The 17144-nt window shown below is 48.8% G+C and overlaps 1 protein-coding gene across 4 annotated transcripts in view; it reads left to right on the top strand.

Moving 5' to 3' along the window:
- Window positions 1–17144, top strand: part of qkia (QKI, KH domain containing, RNA binding a) — a 72703-nt gene that overhangs the window by 38599 nt on the left and 16960 nt on the right. For all 4 annotated transcript variants that reach the window (XM_072690152.1, XM_072690149.1, XM_072690150.1 and 1 more), the window contains exon 4: window positions 2719–2862. In XM_072690152.1, the coding sequence (XP_072546253.1) occupies window positions 2719–2862 (144 nt within the window). The remainder of the gene's footprint in view (window positions 1–2718; window positions 2863–17144) is intronic.

The following is a 17144-nucleotide window of genomic DNA, read 5'->3' as shown; positions in this document are numbered from 1 at the left end:
GTAAACTTGCTGACTCTCGCAGTCGTGGGAAGGCTTTGTGTAGCTCTCTTTAGCGCTCCTGTCCTGGGCGGGTCGCTGGGGAAGTGTAGCTGCTCTGATTTGGGGATTGGGATTGAGGAGACCAGCCAGTGTAGAACTAAAGCTCCTGTTTAATCTGAGATTGGACCGATTCAGAGTTCTGTTTAAAGGCGTGTTTGGTGCAGATTTGTTGAATCAGGTTTATTTTGATGGGTGTAAACGCTCCCTCAGACATGAACCAGCCAAGTGAACTGTGGTCCCGCAAACGTTTTGCTTTCAAGTGACCCTTTAATTAAAAAAAGAATCTTTACTTTTTAAAATATTTTATTTTGACACAAAAAATGCCTGCCTTACTGAAGATACGAGCGTGAGTTTGATGAATTATTTGGAGAAATAGGCCGCACAAAACTCCCCAGGATTGTTAGAAACCAAGCTGAGAAAGTGTGACGGACTGTCTCTCTAATCGATTAGGAAATCGGTGCGGTCGATTCGCCGCCTTCTGATCGATAAGTCTTGGGTCGCTGTTACAATCTTAATGAGCTGTGTCATGGCAACGGTATCCACAGCGATGAGGGCGGAGGGGTCTCTCTCGGCACATTAGGAAGCATGTCAGGAGCAGCTCCCCTGCCGAGACCCACAATGCACTGCTTACAATTAGACACCTCGATTAGCATACTCGCACCACTAACGAGTGATCATCTGAACACATGGGGCGAGGTGGGAGGAGGAGGACCGGGAGAGATGGGGCAGAGGGGCGAAGAGAGGGAGATGAAAAGGGGAGAAGAGGAAATGAGCAGGATAAGAAGAGCGAGGAAAAGAGGGGAGACTGAGGACACTAGGAGAGATTGGGGGAGAGGAAGAGGGGAAAGGGGCGAGCGGGAGGCTGGTGAGAGAGTGAAGGTGAGCAGTGAGGTTTGGGGGAGTGTTTATTTACTGATTAGGCTCGACCCTGCAGGATCAGCAGCAGCGCTGAGCCGATCACACGGACTAGAGCGCTTTAATGAAATCGCGCCGCCCAGCGTTTGATCAGAGCTCTCTGAGGAGAGGGTGGAGGAATCAGTTACACCTTCACTTACCTGCACAGGTGTGGAGCTTTGACACGGAGGTGCTGCCTGTGGCTCAATCACAGTCTGATTTACTTTGTGAATGAATGTTTTTCCTGTTGAGTGTTCAGTTTTCTTCAGACGTCACTCACTGGAGTGGAAGTCAGAGTCCGGCTCCGTTCCAGGTGGAGAGGAAAGCTCTGCTCTTGTTCATGGAGAGAGAAAAAAGCTGTGCAGCTTTAGAGAACCTGAGGCATGTCTGCAGTTCAGGGTTCAGTAGAGGTGCAGTCTGGCCTGCAGCGCTGTAATACAAACCCAGGTCTAACCAGAGAGGGAGAGAAGCTGAGCGGTGTCACTCGCTCCGCACCAACCGACCTTTCTGTCAGACCCTTCAGATAGATCTGTCGTAAGTGAATGTGAGGGAAAAACGGAGCGCTGGAGTACCAGCTCAGCGCCTCGGCCGCGTCTTATCCTTTCTGCCGCGGAGTGGGAGCGTTTAAAAAGGGACGGGGGAAAGTGTCCATTCTTCTTTTCAGGGCTTCGTTTATTCCAGCCTTTCCTCAGTGGCAGGCTGAGTGAATTGGGCGCTGAGAGGCAGGCGGTGGGTAATTGTTGGGTTCTGAATGGAGCCGGTGCTGACGGGCTCCCACTGTCGGGCCGCTGCTCTTCTGAGGAGCCGAGGCCGCTCTGGAGCCTCTAATGGCTCTCTTTGGAGCCCATTGTATGAACCGAGGTTATTCACACCTGCCGCCTGCCCTGCTGAATCGCTCCGCTGTGTGAGCGTGTGTAAAAGACCACAATGCTCACTCGGGGGCCGATTATAGACATTTGTAACCGTCTGACCACTTCAGGATTGATGGAATCTATCGGGGCTCCTTGGAATCAGAGAATCCTTTATCGTTCCAAATAGAACCCGCGGGAATGAGAGACTCCTTTGTGATTTCGGACCGAGCTGTTGGGCTCTGGATTTATTTAGCGCTTCAGAATAAAACTCTTGGCAAAAGAAAACACGTAGTTTCAGAAAGAACTGCGCTTTATAGTGCTCAATAGAACCTCTCTACAGGTTCGGATTCTTAGTACCAAATAAAAACCGTTAATTTAAGGAAAACTCTCAGAACTAGAAATTCTTTACCGCTCCACATTTGTAACAATCTTAAATATAGGCTCCTTCTGCCTGTTTCAGAGGGTTTTTCCTTCCTGTAAAAATAAAAGGTTCATGCTAACTCTCAACGGAGGCCCGGTTTAGTGCGGTGTGTTTGGGGTCCAGGCCTGTTTTTTGACGTTTTAATTGCTAGAGGGTCGCCAAATGTGTTCTTCAGCACGGCCATCCGGAATAAGCAGAGGCACCCTCGTTTTGCCCCACGCCTCCATCTCTGTGCTGACTGCAATACATCCAGCCTGTCAGCTGGCGCAGTCAAATGTGTCACTCTCTCGCTCTCTCGCTCGCTCTCTCTCTCGCTCTCTCGCTCTCTCTCGCTCTCTCGCTCGCTCTCTCTCTCTCTCTCTCGCTCTCTCTCTCGCTCTCTCTCTCGCTCTCTCGCTCTCTCGCTGTCTCTCACACTGACTCAAAAGCATGATGTCGTGTAAGACAATCACGTTCTACAAGTGTGTCACAACCACTCACATCTCTCTCTCTCTCTCTGTTTTTCCCCTCCAGGAGGAGCAGAACAGAGGGAAGCCGAACTGGGAGCACCTGAACGAGGATCTTCATGTGTTGATCACGGTGGAGGACACGCAGGCGCGAGCTGAGATCAAAATGAGGAGAGCTGTGGAGGAAGTGAAGAAGCTGCTGGTGCCGGCGGTAAGTTGGCCTCTCCACCTCTAAAGCTGTGTTTACGTGAAGGCGGTAGTCTGGTCCGCAGAAGTTTCTGTTTAATAGATGGATGATAGATGGATGTTGAGGGCTTGGGGAACTTGAATGCTGATTGGTTTGTAGGCATCAAACTGCAAAAGTGAAAATTGAATTGGTTTTCTGAAAGAAATAAACGTTACCATGGCAACATGTAATTGACTGCACCCCCACCCTTCGAACCATCGCTGTTTACAGCAGTTCTGCAGTGAGGGACAGAACAGTTGAGTAAAATCAGGCCGCAGGAGCGCAGCGGAAAGCGCTGCGACACGTTTAGACGAGTTCAGGTAGGTTCTCTAGTAGAACCCTTTGGAGTTAGCATCCTTTAAAGTGCAGCTCTGTGGAGTCTGGAATCCTTTATAGATCTAAATTCTATGTGATCTCGAATGGCTCTTATAGTGGAGCCCTTGGTTTTACATGAAGCTCTTGGGAATTGGGAACTTATAGTTCTAAACAGAACGGCGTCGTTTCAGGTTCTGTACAGAGCTGTGATGGTGGTGGTGGTGATGATGATGATGGTGAGGAGGAGGAGGAGGATGATGATGATGATTCTCAGGTTTGAAGGTTGTGTAACTGGGTTAAAGGGGTCAGTTTAGCATAACTGAGCTCATCATTGCAGCTCCTGCCGGCTCATTCCCACAGTATCCTGATGCTGGAACGCGCTGAAGTGTATGTGGGGGTGTGGGTGGTGTAGCGTGGTGCTGTGTCCGTGTCCGAGCCTGGCAGTGCTGAGTGAGGGAACAGTTGGTGGACAGGGAATTTGGCCCTGCACAGAGCTGGAGCTGAGGGAGCGCTCCGGAGGGATGCTGGGATGCATATGGGCCGGATTTAATCTCATCCCGGATCAGTCCCTCTTTCTTCTCCTACTGTTGCATTCTGGGAATTTTATCCGGAACTCCTACTAGAGAACAAATGTTGTGGGACATCTGCACACTTTCCGTGTGTGTGCGCGCGCGTGTGTGTGTGTGTGTGTGCCCAATAGCGCCACTCTACCTGCGGTGACCAGAAGGGCAGGCAGGTGTGTGTGCACTAGCTGCCTATAGTGCTGCATAGTGGAGGTTTCTGACCTCCTGAAATTGAGCCAGGAAAAAAAAAAACACACACTCTCTCACACACACACACACACACACACACACACACACACACACACACACACACACTCAGCAGCCTTCTCTCTCGCGTGCCCTCTTTTGTCTCGCTCTCTGTCTTTCTCTCTCTTGTTTAGACATTAATCCTCCATAAAATGCTTGTTTCTTTTGTTGTTTTTCTGAGTAAGTGATTGAGCTCTTTAAACCCCTCTCACACACTCTTATTCACACACACACACACACACACACACACACACACACACACACACACTCCGATGCCTCGTGGGCAATTTGATGAGTAAAGAAATGCTGTCATTCTTTCCTGAGATTTTGTTCACTCTGGAGATCAAAGTTAAGCTCTCGGCTCTCTGAGGCACTAAAGAGAGGTGGGGTCACATGACTCACACACACACACACACACACACACACACACTTTCTCCCACTGGGCTCAGTGTGATTCAGCTGTTGGGTTCTACACGGGTTGGTTCTGCGTAGATAAATGAACGTTCTTCAGTAGAACTCTCTTTAGCTCCGTCTGTGCCCAAATGAAACATCACAACCCCTACTGTCACCATAGTAACCACTCAGCATCCCTGAAGCAACCACCTGGAATACCATAGCAACCTCCCAGCAACCCCATAGTGAGACATTGGCTTCTGTAGGACACTGAAAATTGCAGAGGCAGTATATCAGTGGTGTGGTATTGTATCCGTACTGCGCTGCCCCTAGTGGCGGTGTGTAACGCCTCACGTGTCTCAGGACTGCTGATGAACACAGCTGAGCTGAGGTCTAACTGTGTTTACAGAACAGAGAGCCGCGTTAGTGTTACGATGGTGGCGATTGTGTTTTTGCGGGTAATTGCTTGTCCGTGCGCGAGAGCGGCCTGTAGCGCCCTTCATCACACTGCTGTAAACGAGATTAGAGCTCGGCGGGGTGACCTTTCTGCCTCTGCTCCACTAATGAACGGCGTCTTCTCCTGGTTTACATGCGTGAAATTGTCTTTATTTAATATCTGCGCAAAACAGAACGGGGTCACACACACACACACACACACACACACACACACACACACACTCACGCACACACAGGTATATCTGTTTACGTGTGTGTGAGCAATACGGAACCACTTTAAAGTACGTCTGCGCTCATAAATTTTTATGAAAGGGTTAATATTTATTAGATAATGAGCACAAATGAAGGGCAACAGTGATCTGCCTCTGACCAAACCCTGACCCTCCATCAGTTGGAGCTCAGATGTTTTGCATTCCTGTTCTTCCTTGGTCTCCATCAGTCAGTGGTAAAGCTCTTCAGCAGATCTTCACACTACAAAACCATGGTCAGACTTTGGTCTCCATCAGTTTTTGACTTCCACAGGCCACAGATGCGATGAGCTCCTGAAAGAATGTCAAAATAAGTAAATCTAATAATTAAAATGTTAAAAATATATTATTTTTATTATTATTATTAATAATAATAATAATAATAATAATAATAATAATAATGGTTATATTTATTTATATAATTACACGCTATTTTAGTTCTCATAAAAGCAAAGCACTTGAACTCAACCATACAGCTTTTGTCAAATAAAATGTGTACACACACACACACACACACACACACACACACACACACACAGACAGCCTGGTGAAATTCTCACCAGAGAGAGATGGCGAGCAGCAAACTGAGTGAATGATGTAACAGTAGGGGTGAGAGACGGTTACTCAGAGAGGGAGAGAGAGTGTCCTTTCATGTGTGTTGAGGTTTTATCCCACTGTTTTCCCCCTTGCACACACACGCTTGCACACACACGCTTGCACACACACGCTTGCACACACACGCTTGCACACACACACTTGCACACACACTTACACCACCCACACCACCCACCTTCAACCTCCATATCCCACAATTCCTTGCTGCTGTCACGTATGGTCCCAAACACCCTGTGGCAGCCTGCAGTCACCGTCTTACACGCACAGCCCCTTGCCGCTCCACTGGAGGGCTAGCGGGCAATTGAAGTGTGTGTGTGTGTGTGTGTGTGTGTGTGTGTGTGTGTGTGTGTGTGTGTGTGTGTGTGTGTAACTGAGCTGATGAATCATGCTGCAGAGTGTCGCATGAAACGTCCCTCGTCGTGGCGCTGCAGAGAGAGTAAAAGAGGGAAATCGGGGGGCGAGGGATGATGGATGGATGGAGAGGAGAGGTAAATGGAGAGATGAAGAGGAGGCTGAGCGTCTGTGGAAGCTCAGAGTGGAGCTGGTGCTGCTGGAGTGCTCTTCAGCTGCAGCCGTACTCGGGTCCATCGTTAAAGGCTTGGATTCGGATATAGCCAGAGTGCCCTGACCGTGTGTGGGGTGTGCGCGCAGGGCTGAGCGATACAGGGAACATATCACGATGCTGAAGTTTCTCCATGTTCAGCAGTGTTTCATCGTGATGTTTGAATGAACAGGCTTCCTACCTGATCTGTACCTCGTGTGGGTCCATTTACTTGTCAGCTCTGCTGGGGTTTAATGAGGCTGTGAACTATAGATGAGTAAAGCAGACGAGACAGAAGTATTTGCTGAGATGGTCCAGTGTGAGGGTGCAAACTGTAGGCTCTGTAGACCACTTCAGAGGTACAGCCAGATTTCTACAGTCATCCTGCCTCCGATTCGGGCGGTTGGACAGAGTCCCTCTCTGTTCTTTGAGCAGAGCTGCACTTTCTCTCTTCTTCCGTCGCTCTTGTATTTCCCCCACAGTCATCTGCCTGAGCGCTCGATCAGAACCATTGATTATAAGTCTCGTGTTGCCCTATCTCTTCAGGTATCTCTGCGCTTTATTGGAGCAGCAGAAAACCTGTCCGAATGCAGCTTTCGCCCGAAGATAACGCCATCGAATCTCCTCGTTCTGTCGTGTAAGGGCAGAGAGGAGAGACACGGTGGCTTCTGCCTTCCCTTAATAGACGAACATGCAGCACTCTCCTCTGCATTAAGGCCTGTATTCAGGATGCACTTTTTACTTGCCTTATTGTCCGTATCTCAATCCAAATTCAGGAATTTTTAAACCATAGAAACTTAAATTAGTGTTTAGAATGAAATTATTACAATGTTTAATATTATATTATATTTGTAGTGGTGTAAGAAAATGAAGTCTGCTCATTGACTCAACACACAGCAGCTCTGTAAAGCCGTCCTGTCCCGTCGCTGAACAGTTTACGTTCACTGATGAAGCCGTTTCTGTTCGTTCATATCAGTTCTGTTCGTATCAGTCTGGCGATATATCGCTCGGCCGCCTGCGGGTTCCGCTCGGTTTCCCTCAGCCTGGTGTCTGATTTTAGAGGATTGAGTGAATAAGCCTCAGGAAAAGGCCACTGCATGTCGTGATTACGGAAGCATGCTGTCTGGGCCTTGTGCGTAATCTCCCTTCGATGCGGTGGCAGGACAGGAGGCTTCCCATCCGCTCCCGATGCAGCCAGTGGGCTGTTGGTCGGCAATCTCGGCTCAACTGCTAATTGAATCCAGGCGTTTATATGCCGCCTGTGTCTGAGATGAGTGAGAGTTGGGGAGGGGAAGAAATGTCTAGTGCTAGGATCCCTTCCAGCATGGTAATTAGCTTCTCAAACATGCTAAAACCTGACAAATTGGTTTTCTCTTTAGGGATGTTGAGGCCTGGAGCGCTTTATTTCCGCCCTCCTCCTCCTCTCCAGATGAAGAGAGGAAGGAGCGTTTCCGTGGCGGCCGGTATGATCTTCAGTTTAGCCGAGAGATTTTTTCAGAACTTGACGGGACCTCATCAACTTGCATCGAGTTTAGTCGGGTTCGGAGATCGCTTGTGAAATGCAGGTCGGCTCGAGTCGCTCCTCTGTCGATCTTAATTAATTTTGATAATTGTGTTTTCTCTCTGCTCTCTCCGTCCTCCCTACTTTTATTAGGCTGTGCTCAACAGTGTTGATGCTGCAGTTTCCAGCAGGGATCCTCGAGAACTAAAACGGAGGCTAAACAAAATGCGAGGTGTTCATTAATAAATGAACAAATGAAAGTGGATTTGGTCACTGTGGGCTCGTACTTTAGTAGTTGTACAGATGAGAAGCTGTGAACTGCAGATTTTTACAGGACCGTTAACTATCAGCTAACCTCACGTCTTCATGTCTTGCTCCTGGGCTCTTCCTACAGTGGGGCAGTAATTCACACTTTAAGCCACCACTAAATGACATGCTTTTCTGGACAAGCTGTGGAATTTACGCTAAATTAACCCGTGTTACGCTGCGTTACACAGCCCCACAGTGCAGTAGCAGCGTTACGGCCCGGAGTGGAGCATCAGCATGATCCTGGAGCTGCTCGTTTACGGTGGAACAGAGACAGGGTGATGGGTTAAGTTGTTTATTTGCCCCACCGATGCACACCCCCAGATCACATTGTGTAGCAGTGTAAACTGGGTGCGAGAGGATTACCATCAGCTTGAGTAACTGCGACTAGCCTGGTTGAAGTTGGGCAGAATTCGGACGGCCTCTGTTCAGCCTGGGACTGAGATTGTAAGCTGTGCTTTAGCTTGTTCACGCCGGGCGCAGGATGAAGCGTATATGGTAGACAAGGCTGCCTGTATTGAAGGTGACATTGTTTGCTTGTGTGTGTGTGTGTGTGTGTGTGTGTGTGTGTGTGTGTGTGTGTGTGTGTGTGTGTGTGTGTGAGAGATTGACTCAGTGGTTTGGGTTGATCTGTGAGGTCAGCACTAATCCTCGCTAAAGTTAATCTGAGTCCACCGGCTGCTCCGATGCCTCCAGCAGGAAGGTGTTCGAGCGTGTCGGCTATAAATTCTCTCGATGATGGACGCTCGCTAGCTGCTAACAATGAGGCTTATCCCTGGAGTCTTGGCTCTCTTCTCTTCTCTTCTGCTTGGTACCGGAGTGCCGGGAGACTTTGCGAAGCGGGAGCCTCGCACCTTCACCACCTTATTAAAGAATCTAGGCCACTACGAGTCCTTTCCGTTAAACTCTGCTAATTAAAACGCAGCGTCACGGGAGTTTTCAGGCTCGTCGCGCTGCTACGTCAGCAGTCCTGACGCAGGCGTGGTGGAGGGTTCGGAGACTAGAGTTTAACTCCTCCTCTGTTCTGTCAGCAGCAGCGTTCTCGTCACGCTTGTGAAGAAGCCTTTGTCGTAAAGTTTATTTAGCGCTTGTTTAGCTTCCATTCTTCTGCGTGTGAAGTGCAGCTGTGGGACTGTGGGATGCCGGTGGCCCCCCGGAGCCGTGCGGATCTGGAAATGTGTGGGTGTGTGTAGTAGTAGCAGTAACCGAGCGCTCGGAGCGCTTCTCTTTCTTCCTGCCTTCCCCCTGTTTTTCTCTTTCCTCTCGTAGCGCATTGTTTCGACTGCCTGCGCTCGGAGGCAGCTAGTCGGCCCGCTTCTCCCTGGATCCTTCTCGAACTGTCGGAGAGCTTGAAAGGCCAGGAAGAGCCGTGGGGCGAGGGAAGGGAGGGTAGAACGGGGAGAGTAAAAAGAGAACTGCGCCCCCACAGAAGCTCGCGGCAGCTCTCGTGAACGGAGGGGGGGTCGTCCTTGACCTCAACAAAGCGACTGACTAGCGCAGGGCCTCGAGCTGCTTTCCCAATTTTACTCACTACAAGGTCCCGGCCTTCTCTCTCTCTCTGCTGGAGCTGCATGATGGGCTGTTTTCATAGTCGTGTGATTGTGTCTCTACCAGGACTGCAGCACAGCTCCTCGTACTTCCATCATTAGGAAACCTGTGTACCACCCTCACCGTTCAAGGACTGTCGGCCTGACGTCCACTGGGATTGGGGATTGGATGGGTGTGAAGGGATTGGGGATTGGATGGGGGTGGATGGGGTGGATAAATCTGGAGCTGATATCGGCAGTAAATGCTAGATGGGATATCTGAGGTAGTAAAGCAATGAATCGGATCTGATCCTGAAATGGGTCGGTCCTGAATCAGCACACGCTCCCACTGTTTAATATGCTGCGCCGTTAGCCGTGTGCTCATTCCTGTAGGGTAGTGGAGTGTGTGAGTAGTTTCAGCTAAATTTTAATTAATTAAACAGTTTAGATGATCAGAGTCAGAGGGGGGGTTTGGTGGATTTGGTGTGAAACACTGGGTTCTAGATAAGCTCCCCCAGTCAGAGCTGTTCTACAGTGGAGGTGAAGGGAAGCAGACGTCTGAAGCTCTAATAAAAGCTCCTCACAGAAAGTTCTGAGTAGAGTCTGGCTCTAGAACCTGTTTTTATTGGTTCTGTGGCACAAACAGCCCTATTAGCAGTAATAGAAACTGGGAGTCTGAATTGTTCACAGTGGTGGAGAAGATAAAACCTCTGTGAACGACATCAAATCAAATCAGGGTTATCGTCACGTCACATGAACACGGGTGTAAAGGCGAGCAGAAAAACTCAGGTGTGATTGTCGCCCGTCTGTTCGTCTGTGTCGGGTTCCTCGTCATTGACTGAATTGTGTGGAGATCTTTAAGCAGAGCTCTTCAGGTGAACGTGGAGTTTCAGTATTGATCTCCGTAAAGAAAAAGTGGTACAGTGCCATCTCTACACATCAGTTTTGTCCTCCTCTGCCTTTACCCCCCCACCATTTATCTCTGGTCTTTTATCTGCTGTACTCCGCTAACGACTGGAAGCGACTCCAGTGCCTAACACAATGAGTTTCTGTCTGGGGAGATTTCAGGCTCCTCTGGGTTTTCATAGTCGCTGGGCATTTGTAATCTTCACCGCTATTCACCGCTGCAGTCAATTTCTCAACAGACACAGTTGCCTGACTTCAGACCCCTCTATCTCTCTCGCTCGCTCACTCACTCGCTCTCTTCTTCCTTCCATCAGAAGGAAGGATCCTCACTAGCAAAGAGAAAGGAGTGGAGAGAGGGAGACAGATGGTGCGTAATGCACGACAGGCGTTGTGGTCTGTGGGGCGTAGCGTCCTCGTCAGCCAAATTTTCGCTGTCAGCTCTCCGCCTGAAGGCTGGCGCTGGGGCGACTGGAGAAGGCCTGTCGCGGGCAGCCGGCTCGTCGTGATCAATAAACACCTTTTTCCCCTCGTACATGCATAATCTCTCTCGCCTCCTATCAGGCCCGTATGACAAATGAGAACAAAATGCCATCTGGTCGGTGTGTGTGTGTGTGTGTGTGTGTGTGTGTGTGTGTGTGTGTGTGTGTGTGTGTGTGTGTGTGTGTGTGTGTGTGTGTGTGTGTCCGTCCAATTAATGTCGGTTTCTTTTCTTGGGAATTTCTTTGGGTGTTTTTTGTGGGGTTTTTTTGTTTTTTCCTCCCCCCGGTCACCTCTGTTCTCGTGATCACAGCGGCGCGATGACTTCACCCATTACCTCATCTGCTGGAGTATCCAGTGTTTATGCACACGGACGTTACCTCATTGGGTTTAACCGTTGCCTTTGATGGATTAGTTGGAATGTCCTTTTTCATGGACATTTACATGATTGGCCCGTTGGTATCATGTCAGTGATTGATTGACAATCTGCTGATTGAAGATACCAATCAAGGTGTTTCTGAAATGATCTAATCGTACAGCTATAGCAGTGCAGAATGAAGAAGCCAGTAGATGAATGCATTCATTAGAAGGGTTGTCCACAAACATTTGGACATATATGTAGCATTTTATCACAATGCACAATGCGGGCTCCTTGTGCAGCTCTGAAACCTTCTTCTAATGTCAAATCAATCCAGCCTCTGCTGGAATACAATACTGTATTAGCATTAGCGCCGGCCGTGTCCGTGAAGGGAGCAGGAACGGGACAGAAGTCACTGCGGGAACGCAGCCACCTGTGACGCCCGAATTACACATGCTTTAACCCCGCGGGTCAGCGCCTACCCTCGCACGGCCCACTGTTTCTAGACCCAGCGTCACGTCCGATCAGGCTCAAGCGCTAGCTGCAGGGTGCCACAGTGAAGGATCATGGGTAACGGGAGCATGGTGAGCCCTGAGCCCTAAACGGCGGCCGCGGCGTTGGTGGTGCGGTGAGTAGGCAGTCAGTCGAGCAGAGAGACGTCTGCTCTCAGCACTTTCTGCCTCTCTGCTGGCGTCTACAGTACGTAGCAGCCTGACGGCGCCGAGCGCTCTCCGGCTCTGTAGCGCTGTCGGTTTCTCTCCCCTCTCTCCCCTCCCTCTCCACCGCCTTTCAAAGCAACAGCAGCGGGTGGCTTCCCTTCTACCTTTCTGCTTTGATCAGACCGACCAGCCCCGGATCAAACGGCGCTGAGGTTTCTATTAACCTTTTGGCGTTCCCTCTCTTAATGCAGGAGTCAGATTTCAGACGGACGAAGCTGCCGCTTTATCGGCGCGGCGCAGGAGCTCGCTCGCTTTCAGCACGGCTGAGATTCTAATTCTCTTAATTGCGCGCAGCGACTCTACTTGACCCGCTCCATTAGGACACGAGGCCCGGCTCGCCTCGGACACACGAGCTGCTTGTTGTGGACTGCACGCCTGGCTGCGGTTGGCTGTGCTCGGCCTTTCTGTCTGGCCTGTTAACGTTCTGCTGCACTTCAGCGCGGATCTCTATTCAGTAAAAAACTCCCTTGCTTTTACCTGACCTGTAGTTCACATGGATCCACCTGTTAATCAGCTCCTTCAGTCTTCACTGAGACCGTAACTTACTTAGATCGTATAAAGGCAGACAGCGGAGAGTCTCGCTAGCTTGTTCAGGAGAGTAGTTTGAGGTGTTTTCAGACGTTTGTCATTGAAAGGCTCAGGTTTAGCTCTTCTGTAGTCATGCCAACACCAGAGAGCGCTGTGATTGGTGGAGAGTTCACGTCGTCAGGTGAAATTAAAAGAATGGAATCGGTTCTACACAAGTTTGAATTCGTTATATTGACGACGGAGGAAGTGGTGGGGAGGCGGATAATAAATAATATAGCTATAATAAATGAAGCTGCGACGGCGTTATTCCACCATCACATCATTGTTACACATCACATTCACAACAGTTGTGTGCGCACACACACACATATATATATATATATATATATATATATATATATATATATATATATATATATATATATATATATATATATATATATATATATAATATATATATATATATATATATATATATATATATATATATATATATATTTTACCTTGTACGCAAAAAGTTAATTATAAGAAAATTTTTGGTGATTAAATCAGTACCTAATCTGTGAGCTACAGTCGAGGCCTAACTGAAAGCTCGAGCTGTGATTGGCTAAGCCTGATTGGCCCTGTTTCATGGAAATGCCCCTTTAAGATGAACCCTCACCTTACAAAACAGTTTAGCCCTTCTGAACTGTAATACTGTAATTTATTTTATTGTTCGTTTCCCCTGAAATATTCAGGGTTGTTTATGGTGTCTTTGTTGTGCTATGAGACGTAGACCTAAATGACAGTGCAGTTAAATTAGTATAATTGATCAGGCTGATTAAAATGCTTTATTATTGTAAAGATGACCGTAATGATGTGGGTTACAGTCAGTATTACAACACTCCTACTGTCCCAGCCTCCTCCAGCAGGGCTGCTCTACCCATGTTAATGTTCTCGCCGCCAGCTCTCGCGCCCTGGGGGGTTTGAGGGAGAGGTGAAGGGCAGGAGTGCACAGGGACTGGATTTGGAGCGCCCCCTCCGAGCCTCCATATCTGTCCCGCCCCTTCGGACTCTCAGACAGAAATAGCTGACGGACCACTTGGCACCCGAGCGTGGCACGAGACCGCCGGCGCTCGGCTCCAGCGTGGTTCAGGGAGAACGGCTGTTAAGACTCCAACAAAGCTTTTCACTGTAGCTCGTTCTCGGCCGCTCTCCTTCTCTCTCGCGTTACTCTCGCGCATGCTGAGGCCGGTCTGGTGTGAGCAGTGGTCAGCTCTATTTTAGTAAAGTCCTCTGAGGTCAAACTGTGTTGTCCCTCTTCACGTACAGCCAGAGTCATCTTACCACCCTCTCCACCATCACTCACTCTCACGCTCTCTCACTTCTCTCACTCTTCCTCCTCCTCCTCTTCTCTCTCTTGCTTTTCTTATGTTTTCTTTTCCGTCTTCTCTTTTTTTTTCCTCTCCTCTTCTTGATCCCTTTCATGTCTCTGTCTCTCTCTCTCTCTCTGTCTCTCTCTGTCTCTGTCTCTCTCTCTCTCTCTCTCTGTCTCTCCTTGACTCCATTCCTTCTCCTCAACCCCCCCCCCCCCCATCCCACCCCGGTTCAGCTGTCCAACACCATGCCGTCCTCGTGATTGCAGCCATTGTTGGTAGTCCAGTCGTGCTGATCGCACCGTGCTAATCCTGCCTGGCAGGCACTTCAAACACTCCGCCGGCGCTCCACTCCAGTCCAACGGGATGGAACAGAAAGAGTGTTCCCAGAATAGAACCGGGATTTAATGTGCACACGTCCTCACCTGAGTCTCTGCCTTTTAAACACACTCGTCCTCTGGAGAGGGGGTAGGGGTGTGATACAGGCTGGGGGCTGGAGACTCTGCGTCTGCACGGTCTCCTGGTTTGGTACGGGTGCAGTTGTAAACAAGTGTGTTCTAAATGCTGTACAAAGACACGCTGAGGACACCCCGGGGACATGCTGAGGACACGATTCCAATTCCTCTTCACTTTGCATTGTCTCTAATGTTAATTGCCTTTCCTGAAGTGAAGATGATGAGGCGATAAAGCCCAGACAGCGCTCCCCCACCCCCGACCAGCTCCGCGAGCGCCTTTAAAGCCACGCAGTTATGGTGGCAGACATCTCTTTTGTTTGTTTTTCTTTGTTTTGGTTTAATAGCGCTTATCTTGGCTGGCGAACGCTTTTGCTCGCTCATCCGCCGCCGCTTCTCTGGGATTTTGGAGCGCTCGCTGTTCTCAGCCGGTTATCTCTCTTAGTTGGGTGACCCTGAGGCCTCCCGGCTTTCACTTAAACTCTCAAATCAGGAAGCGTGCGCCGTGTGCGGTTCTACAGTTTAATGCTGCCGTTTCTAAAGTTCTCTTTTTTCAGTTTGTGGGATTTTTTTTCTTGATTTTTGAAGCTGCTGGATTCAGACTAAATACTCTGTGCAGTGTTTGCTGCCGTTTCACTCGGTGCCTTCCTGGCTTTACTCTGCGTGAACATGTGGTGATTCTTGGACCAGTAGAGAAGGTCCATAGGTTTGAAATCTGTATTTTCCATAAAATAAGTACAACCTTCTCAGGCTTTAAATTAGGTCAACTAAATGTAGATGAACTGTGGAACGTTCAGTAGCAAAGCTCCACCGTCGATATCCAGTACGAGGTTCTGAGATTAACATTCTGTATTTCAGATAAGGCTCTAATAGCGTTGATTTGTAGCATTTAGCAGACCGCTGTTAATGCACACATGCTAGAAATGCTAATCACAGCTCGTTCAGGTCTGTCCAGGGCTCACTTACAGCAGAGATTTCTGATCTCCGCGGGACTCTGGATGAATAAATCACTGCACTGTAAATCAGTTAAAATTGGAGAACAAAGTCGAGGTGGAAAGCTCACGTACGGAAAGTAAAAATCCAGAATGTATAAATCCAGGATCTTGTTTCCGCTGCCTGAGCGACGCTGCTGCAGATACTAACGTTCATCTGAAATAACGGTTGAAGTCGTGCATCTGAAATATCAAATTCTTCATGCAGTTATTTTAATTCAACAGTTCACACGCTCCCCATCCCTGATCTCAGTACAGCTCTCTCTGTGAAGAAGTGCAGCCGGTTCTGATCCCGTATTTAATTTGGATCTTTAACATGGACTTAATTATGACTCCAGCTCTAAGGGGAATGAGCCCTTTTGCCATACCTTCTAAATTTGTCCTTTTACTGCGACATTGATGATCTAATCTTTTTCCGTTAGGTCTGTCTGTGTGAGCGACCTTTTTTAATAAAGGTGTTAAAGGCCATCTTCCATCGCGTGTCCTTGTTTCCACGCTCTCCCCTCAACCCACACGCCTCTTCCCAAATTAGCCCGGCCATGAGGGGGAAGCAGGTGGCTGTGACCCTGGGTAGTCGCCTTCCTGTTGGTTTTGCAGGCCTGCTTCCTCCCCCCGAGGCCAGGGAGCGTCTGTCTAATCCTCCAGCTTAGCGCTCCGAGGGTGCTCCGGAGGGTCGGCGGGGAATGTTCTGGAACTTGTATGAACTCACGTTATACGGTTGTGAGCCTGTCCTTTGAAGTGTTAGCAAGGTAACGGGGAGTTCAGGGTAGGCAGTCGAAACCTTTTATGCTGTCTGAGATTGGCAGGGATGCAGTGGTGTGCAAAAGTTTGTCCGCCCCTAGTTGATTTTCTAGGTTAAGGTAAATAAACATCCTCTTAGAGACGCACTCCTGCATGTTTTAAATGAGCGGTTAGTGTTTATTAGCTGAAATGAACATTTCATAGTCTGATAAACGCACAGTGTGGTGTGTAGGATGTTATTGTACATTTAAAATGTGGCGTTTTATTTATTTATTTATTGTAGGCTCTGTGGATTGTGCAGTAAATTTAGAAAATGGCATATTTAAGCTCCTGTGGAGGATTTGTTAACTTGTTTACGCTTAGAAAAACAACAAAACCTGCTGTTTGACCAGAGAGGCCCAAACTTGTGCTCATGACGAGGAAAGCGCTTCACAAATCAAAGGAAGGAGCGAGCGCCGTTTGTGCGTATTTTTATTTATTTTTTCTTAAACAGAATTTGTGTGTATCCCATGAGTACTGGTGAATCAGCAACACACACATGCCCACACTCTGTAGCTCTTCCTAACTGCCACCCGAAGGCATTTGGAGAAATGATGATATTTACCGGAGTGTGTAAGAACTCAACGCCCGTTTCTGCATGGTCAGGATTCAGCGCCGCCGTGACTCTCTCTCTCTCCCGCAGCCCCTGAGAGCGAGCTCACAGGTTCCTTGTGAAGGATGGAGGGCGGAAAAAGTGCAGAGCGAGGAAAAGATTCAAATCTCAATAATAGGAAAGCGTCTCGCGCAGCCAGGTAAGGGGAACGGCCAGAGTTGTGCCGGCGGAGGCCTTGGAAGTCAATTACTGCTGGACTGCCAACGGAAAACACTTCAAAGACTGGATGTTCTCGATTTCCCTCTCTCACGTGCCGTGAGAAATGAGTGTGAAATGAGTGCGAAGTTGCTGCCGTGACCTTCAGAAGTTGTTGAACCCCAAGACCTCGCTCCTCCCCACAACCCCGTGCGCCTATTTCGTAATAAGCCAGCAGGATA

This window comes from Salminus brasiliensis, chromosome 10, assembly GCF_030463535.1.
Source record: "Salminus brasiliensis chromosome 10, fSalBra1.hap2, whole genome shotgun sequence".
In the NCBI taxonomy this organism is placed as follows: Eukaryota; Metazoa; Chordata; class Actinopteri; order Characiformes; family Bryconidae; genus Salminus; species Salminus brasiliensis.
This window is presented reverse-complemented; position numbering and strand designations above follow the sequence as displayed.